We start from the raw sequence: 8,524 nt of genomic DNA, 5'->3' as shown, positions 1-8,524 counted from the left end.
TTGTAAATGTTATCACAGCTAAAGAGCGCACAGCCGTTGATAATATAGCAAAGCCTTGTTGCATCTGCAAATGGTTAATACACAACATAAACCAATATTATTATCTTATCTTGTTTTTATTGAAAATCAATTCAAATTCTGTCATATATTTAAAAAAGAGTATCTCTATAATTATGCAAATTAAGTGCCGTGATATATACAGTAGGTGAACAGGTGTTTCGCATCATTACTTTTACAGTATCTGTTTTATTACTACAGCTGGAATGCTATATTGACCAATCAGTTTCCAGGATCAGTTTGTTTTTTATAATGCAGATGTTGTCATCATCATTTACTCAACATGTAGGACTTTCTTCCTTCTGTTGAACACAAAAGAAGATATTATGAAGAATGTCGGTAACCAAACAGTTGATGGATCCCATTGACTTCCCTAGTATTTTTTTTCTCTCCATACTGTAGAAGTCAATGTGGACCATAAACTGTTTGGTTACCGTCATTCTTCATAATATCTTCTTTTGTGTTCAGCAGAAGAAAGACATTCATACAAATTCTGGAACAACTTGAGGGTGAGTAAATGGTGACAGAATTTTAATTTTTGTGTGAACTATAGCTTTAACAGCTCATCTGATGGCACAGCACTTTGACAAATGTCTCCTCAAATCTGTGCCAAGGCAAAATCAGATTTGAAAACATTTAAAAGACACTTACTCCCAGAACTCCATAACAGACGATCTCAAACCCGCGGGCTCCAGGCAGCCGGCACTGTGGTTGAGGGAGGAGACGTTAAGAGGGGAAGGGGACAGTGACTGATTGAAACACACCCGGCTGAAGTTGGTGGTACAGTTGACGGTGTTCCACTCATGTCCACACGTGGCCCACGGCAGAGGAGAAGTGAAGGAGTGAGCAAGAAAGTACAGGCCCCATACCAGAACCATGATGTAGTAGGTGTTGCAGAAGAACACAATCACCATTGATGCCAGACCAAGACCTGGAGGAAAGAAAGATATCCCCCCTTCTCTAATACATGCTGTGTCTCATGCTGGACAATAATAAAACCCAGACAGATCAATATTCGCTTTTACCATTAAAAATTCAAGACAATTGCTGGCAGACCAGGTATGGATCTCTTTGTGGCTGTTGTAAAGGTTGGGGTGCGCGTACAAATACATCTGGCTATTAATAATACTCCACCTTTAAAAAGAGGCGCGATGTTCCATGTGGCGACCCCACCCTGTTTCATGAACTGACCCAGAGCGATCTCCAGGAAGAACACGGGAATACCCCCAAAAAACACCATCAGAATGTAGGGGATCAGAAACACACCTGCAACACACATGAAATAAACAAATATTCAATAGGCAACCAGGAAAATCTTTTCATTTAAATGACACAGTAGGGGCACGACTACCCTCTAATATATAAAAGAGTACTTATTGCAGAAATAATACACTTCAAAAGAATATACTTTAGTGTGAAATGAATGTAACTTTTCAGACACTTCACAACACTCCACTCTGACGTCAATCGAACCCAGGAGCGCAGTGTGAAAACACCCTAAGAATGTGTTCACACTTGGCAGGTTTTGTTAAAATGAACCCTGGTGCGATTGCTCTGTTAGTGCGGTTCATTTGAATAAGTGTGAACGCTGCCATCTGAACCCTGGTGCGCACCAAACAATGGGATCGAGACCGCAGAAAAGATGAGTTTCCAATGAAATATAAACGCAACACGGACCAAATACATGTAAACAATCCAAAAACAGGACATGATGTCACAAGATGTGACCCTAAAAAGAATGTGAACCTAAATGTTTTTGTTGTTTAATTTTTTGGTCCGGACCAAACGAACCGAGCGAACAGAACTACAAGCGTGAATACACCCTTAAAGTTCAGTTCTCTTGGTTCTATTGGTCTGGACTAGGGCTGGGCGATATGGCCTACAAAATAAATCCCCGTTTTTTTCACAAAATGTCCGATTCACAATTTAAATCGATTTTTTTGCCCCTATTTAAAATCGATCTGCAGATGACAAAGAAATTGTTCAACACAAGTTTTAACTTAATTTTGTTTTGATTTTCCCTTCTGGGATATGATCTGGATTTCCCTCTTGGGGTTAAAGTGCAATCAGAAACAACAAGCCAAAAAGACAAGATGGGAGGCCCTGCCTTTGTAAACAGTGAAAATGTAACATAACGTAAAAATAACATAAAATAGGTGGATTGGGATTGGGGGAATGTAAAAAAATAAAAACTTGCATCACAATAAGTGTATTGTGGTTGTCAAAACATTTGGTAACTAAACAGAATTTTTTTCCCCACAATTTCAATTCAATTCTTGTGATTTGATTCAGATCTTGATTCAATATCGTTTCATTTGGATAAATATTAGGTACAGTAGATGCGTTATTGTGTTATGTAAATTGTTCTCAAAAAAAAAATCTCACCTAATTCTGTAAACATACAGAGCCCTGTCAACTGGTATTATTGTCAAAGGTTAAAAATAACATCTGTTATAATATAATAACAACGTTATCATATTTTAATGATATAGGTAAAAATATAATAAATATGTAAAATAGTTATCATATTTAGCAAAATACTCCTCTCTATAGCAATTTTTTATAGCAATCAACTAACATCCGGTAAAATGGCTTTCCTGAGGTAATTGTAACTTACGTGACATCCGATCGATCGATTTTTATTACATTTCGGTAAGTTGAACTGTATCTTTCAAATTACTTGGCTATATTCGTGTTGATTTACCATTAACTGGTAGAATAGTAAAGAGTAACAGATTATCGGTTCACATGCCGCTTGAACTGAGATCTGTCAGTGATCTGTCACGTCACATTTACAAGTGCCAAAACGGTGTTTATTGTTCGAATTTTGTAATTAAATTGACAGCTGAGAATCTGTTTAATATCAATAGTAACCTTCTCTGACTTGTCTGTCGGGGTCAGTGTCCTCTTTGCTTCGTGATTTTTCTCTGCGTAAGAAAATGGATGTGTGGCGTGAGAGAGAGCGTGTAAAAAGTGACAATTGCGTGTCTCTCACAGTGAATTCGTGAGAGTTGGCAGCCTTGCGGATTCACTTTGTAAATGTTTTGGCAGGTGTGCTTCTGCTGCTGCGGTCTTGTTCATTTGCCATGTTGTTTGTGTATCTCTCTCTATGGCAAGCGCTGAGCCCGTTCGGAACTACGGGAGCCCAGACGGGAGCGTCGGCGGATGCTAAAGAGAAAACCGATTTTCATTCAAACAAATCGCCTCTTTTTGTCATCCTTTGGCTAGTGTTACATAATCCCAATCTTGTTCGTGCAAATGCCTTTAAACCATTCATGCGCGACAAGACAAAAGAGAGCACGCCGTCTGTGAATGTCCTGAATGTGACTCACATAAAGACGGGCCTTTGAATGTCCTGACTGTGACTCACAGAAAGATGGGCGCCAGTATCATGTGCATGCACAGACCGCGCGCCATAATACAGTTCTCTTTCGCGCTTGAACGAACAATAACACACACAAATTATGCCAAAATGTCATTTTGTCGAGTATCTTCATAACATAAGAGCAGTCTTATGATGGACGTAAAGAGTCGTGAGAGAATGAGGCGCGTGTGAGATCCACGTCTCTGTCAGCAGCGGCTGCTCTTAAAGGGACAGCAGCCAATAAAGCTTTCTGTCAGTAAAGTTAATCACAGAACAAAGGGAACACAGAAAATTACTCACTGCTCTTGACTAACGAACTTTTAGGATTAGGATTAGTCTATATATAATTTATAATTTATGCAGCACAGACTGTTTGATAACTTTATTCAATATCTACCTGTTAGACAGGAAAGGCAAAGGTAAATATGACCTTTATTATGGGTTTATGCGAGGATTGTTAGAAGTTTACTTAAATTAAAAGCTGTTATATTTTTTGAAGCCTAATAAATGTTTAATTTTTTTTTATAGCTTTCAATTGTAATGACGGAATCACTGTAATGCTGGATGGCTATAATTAATGTTTAAAATGGAGGGGGGGGGGGGGGGGGGTCATTTTTATCCAGACATCAATGGCTTATTGATCATTATAGGTGTTATCAATCATTTAGTTGTTGTTGCTAGTTTGAGTTGAGAAACATTTCAGAATGATCACTAATCTGTGTGCGCATTTTGCTTTAGGACCAAGCAAGTTGACTCATGAAACCATTTGTTTATTATATCGCAATCGCAATATTGACCTCAATAATCACAATATGACATTTTCCCCAAACCTAGTTTTAATCAAACCAAACCTGCTGAGTGTGAACTCACCGTAAGCGTGTGTTTACACTTTATTTAAGGTGACACTGTTACAGTGTAATTACACAAATAAGTACTAATTAACATGACTTAACATGATGTACTTACTATAAGGTTCATGTTAGGGTTTGATGCTTGTAATTTGAGTTTTCAAAAAAGTTCACTTTTTAAGGTTTGTGTTTTAAAAAACAGGAGCGGGAGTGTTTGAAAGCACAAGCAGGACTGATAGACGCCTGCTTTCAAAAGCTCCCGTCTGTAAGAAGGTGTAAGCGCTTTGTGAAGAGCATCATTGATGTATATTATTTACAACATGTTTTTGAAGCTCTGATCATTGTAGCCAATCAGATGAGCGCGTGAACACAATGGGCAATCAGAGGTGTTTACGATTCTGCTCTAAAGTGCTCAAAGAGTCAAAAATTAATATTAAGTTGTATCTACACCTATAGTAACGTGTAACTACACCTTAAAAATAAAGTGTGTAGAAACATTACCATGACAGTGTACTCTCTTTAAAGGAATAGTTCACTTAAAAATGAAAACTCTGTCGTCATTTACTCACCCTCAAGTTGTTTCAAACCCGTATGAATTTCTGTCTTCTGCTGAACAAAACAAGATGATATTTTGAAGAATGTCGGTAACCAAACAGTTTATGGATCCCAGTAAATGATGATAGAATTTATCTATTCCTTTAAGTACACTTAAGTGCATTTTTATTTCATTAACATTATATAATCTGAAAGTACCGTTTATATAAAAACGATTTTAAGTACACTAAATACACATTAAATACAATTAAGCACACTTTTTACAAGGGTAACAATGTCTGTAGCTTCGTTCTTACAAAGATAGATCACCCAAAAATAAAAATTCTGTCATCATTAACTCAATGTCATTCTATTCAAAACCTGTATGACTTTCATTCATCTGTGGAACACTTAAAAAGATATTATTATTCAAAACAACACTAGAGCCCATTAACTTTCACTTTGTGGACAAACAAACGTTGTCCCTTTTTTGTGTTCAGGTTTAGAATGACATGAAATGTTTAGTATATGATGACCAAATCTTCATTTTTGGCTGTACTATCCCTTTAAGTAAACTCTTAAAATGTACTCTTTGTGTATGTAATAGAGAGAAAGAGAGAGACTAAGATAGGTTATGTCTCCCTCGCAAATCATGTTGTTTACTGACAGATAAAGAATCCAGAGGTTTAGTATTAACTCCATAGACACAACTGACACTGTTCTTGAGATGGCGTCTGAATCTTATGACACTGCCTTATTAACATGCTTCAGCTGGCACGAAAAACAGAAAGTGAACGGGGAACAAAAACGCTGATAACTCTAAGCAGCGTAGGCTCCATCACCGACCTTCATACGTCAGAAGATCTGTTAATGTTACAAGAGAGGGAGAGAAGAACAAAGAACAGAGTGCCACTTCTTCAACCGTTGATAAACTCAGGTCATGAACATTAGACAGCCATTGTCCTTCCTCTTTCTTCCTGTCTGTCGGGCACCAGTTTATTTTTCTCAGCGCTTTGACCTTCTGACTTATCTCTACCGGCAGATACTTCATTACATTTCAGATATTTAAGTCTATTAGTGTTAGGAGTGTGGATGACAGACAGAACAGCAGAAGGTTTTTGATGTTTCCTTTTTTTTTTTTTTTTACTCTGGGTGGACTGATCATTAAAGTAACACCAGGTAACTTTTCAACCTTAATAATATATTTCCAAGTCTCTTGTGATGGTACATCGACTTACAATAGGTTGAATGACACGTCTGCCATAGCCTGACGGGGTCTGTAGCGTTTTTAATCGTACTTTTAAACTTCGGGTTTCGGGTAGACAGTCACTCATTTCGGTCTTTTGTCACGCTCTCCCGCCACACATTGTATTTCTCACGCTGAAAAACTATTTGTAATATATTTAATATGCCGCAGCGCCCAAAATTCTGGCCGCGCCGCTCTCACTATGGAACAGGCATGAATTCAAGCGCGTCTCCTCTGGTGTTGTTCGTCTGGTGTTGTTAGCCAATCAGAAAATAGCACTATTGTATCTGGGTAACATTTAACACAACAACCAATGACACCCCGTAGTCTGGGGTGTTTTTTTGTCTGCCTGACTATGTTACGGAAGCTATCTTATCCTCCATTTATCTTCATGAATCAGGTAATGATTATTTGTCTTGCCTCAAGCTATAATGCAAATTGATTTGTAAAATTAGCAGATTTTTTTATGGTAGCTTGACATTATAATATTGACGATATATGGTTATTATCTACCACTCAAACATTGCATTGAAGTATCATATAGATTCGGTAAAACGGTAACCAATAGACTAGGCTACTATGATGACACTGGCTTGTAAACGTGATCATCGCGATCATTTGTCGTTAGAAAAAAAATAAAACCCATGAAATTATATTCATATGACATGCTGAAATATATGCCACTGTACCTGGGATGAAGACATTTCACACGCGACGCAAGCAGAACACCTGCATGTGACCTCCTCCTACAGTGTTCAGGGCTATCATGGTTGTCAACAAATGCACGATGACAGAGTTTACGACAGTAGTAGAGGACAATACTGTTTCCCAACTTTAGGGGGACCCGAGAGCAAAAGTTACCTGGTGTTACTTTAATAATAAAGTATAGCGATGAAAATCTCAAGTTTTCAATGTGGTCTCAAGACTTTTAGAGCCAACTTAGATATGTTTATATGTGTGAGTATCTCACCTCCTCCGTTCTTATAACAGAGGTAAGGAAACCTCCAGACGTTTCCAAGGCCAACGGCAAATCCAACACAGGACATGATGAAGTCCATTTGTCTGCTCCATGTTTGTCTCTCTGGATGCCCCAGTTCTGTGGTGGGGTCGCCTGTATCCGCCAAACCCACGCAAACACTGGGCTCAGTCACCTCTATATTAAACCCCTCAGTCTCTGACACCAAAGGACGGGCGACTTCTGCTTCCTCCTGAGACTCATCCTCACATGTGCCGCCATCATCTGAGAGAGAGAGATGAACATGGATTTGTCAATGTATGAACTTCTTTTGCTTTAATGACAGCAGAATTTGTGCTGATATGAAGTCTATATATATATATATATATATATATATATATACAGTGTATAAAAGTTGAATGCAAATGCACCCATACAGCATGAGGGTTTGATTGTTTGCTGTGCTCCTATGACATCAATGGCAGTTTAATGCATGTCAGAGATGCAGTTGAATCCAGATTGGAGCGGATTGAAGGACTGTGTGTTCGAGAGAGAGCATGTGTAAGGAAGAAAGTGAAAGAGAGACACTTGATACAGGTAAAAAAAACATGAAGAGACCACATCCGGATCCTGTTCAGACACATCAACAGTACTGCTAATGGAAAGATACATTACACCACACACCATTCTGATTCCTTTCGATATCAGTTTATAGACTATATTGTATGTCAAAAACACAGCCCCTAAAATGTATTTTCGTTATTATCAAACATGTATATAAACAAACAAACAAACATAAAGTCATTCTTACTGGAGAAATGCTCTTCTGGCGACATACCAAGCGCTGGACAGCTGGAGCGTCGCGCGCTCGAGAATCGACTAATAACCGTTATTAACGTTTTTATTTGTTTATTTATTATTAATTCGCGTTGTTCAATACTTTTCAGTGGGGGTGCTGTCTGGTTGGTTAAATAAATTGATCTTCAGCAGAAGGTTGATAAGATTGATCTCCAAATTACAATGATTGACGTGCGTCGCAGGCAGGCGAGGAATAAGAGGGTCTCAAAAGCAGTCGACAAAGCACTTGAAGGTCAGCCTGAAGAATCGCATGGATGTCGGTTAAACGAGAATGATAGTAAGTCTTAGGGAATCTCCCGGTTTGGTGAAGTAATATAACGGGAAAGCAGGTGTGATGTTGGTGCCCGTCTCGTTGGATTTTACACTGCAGCTCGATGCGTCAGCGCTCAGCTCGCAGCGTCCCGGCTATAACGCTCGACGCGGCGCTGTGATTGGCTGACGGATGTGCAGTCGTCTATGATTGGCTGATGTCAGATGAAGTCACACAAACGCGTACCTGACTAGAGACTCCGCGTAGCCTAATGTAATGACACAAACTAAACTAGTATGAATACAGTCCTTTAGAAGAGTACATAGCTATGCATTGCTGCTGACGAGGAATGTCAGAAGATGTGTTGGACTTGTGAATTGCAGAGATAAACTGCTAGCCTGACTAAAATATA

General features: G+C 38.7%; 1 protein-coding gene across 2 annotated transcripts in view; it reads right to left on the bottom strand.

The window, feature by feature from the left end:
- LOC143722563 (sodium- and chloride-dependent creatine transporter 1) overlaps window positions 1–8,271 on the bottom strand; it is a 19,118-nt gene extending 10,847 nt beyond the window's left edge. The window contains exons 1-5 of one of the 2 annotated variants that reach the window (XM_077213945.1): window positions 7,816–8,246; window positions 7,442–7,541; window positions 7,020–7,289; window positions 1,192–1,323; window positions 709–988 (exon numbers count right to left, since the gene is read on the bottom strand). In XM_077213945.1, coding sequence (XP_077070060.1) covers window positions 709–988; window positions 1,192–1,323; window positions 7,020–7,107 — 500 coding nt within the window. In that variant the 5' untranslated portion in view covers window positions 7,108–7,289; window positions 7,442–7,541; window positions 7,816–8,246. Of the gene's footprint in view, window positions 1–708; window positions 989–1,191; window positions 1,324–7,019; window positions 7,290–7,441; window positions 7,542–7,815 lie in introns of both variants that reach the window. The other variant, XM_077213944.1, reaches the window with a different exon arrangement.
- Window positions 8,272–8,524: the final 253 nt, after the last annotated feature.

Source organism: Siphateles boraxobius, unplaced genomic scaffold (assembly GCF_051911475.1).
Source record: "Siphateles boraxobius isolate OS27281-9 unplaced genomic scaffold, OSU_SipBor_1 68, whole genome shotgun sequence".
NCBI lineage: Eukaryota > Metazoa > Chordata > Actinopteri > Cypriniformes > Leuciscidae > Siphateles > Siphateles boraxobius.
The sequence above is the reverse complement of the archived record's forward strand: the minus strand, read 5'-3'. Positions and strand labels throughout refer to the sequence as shown.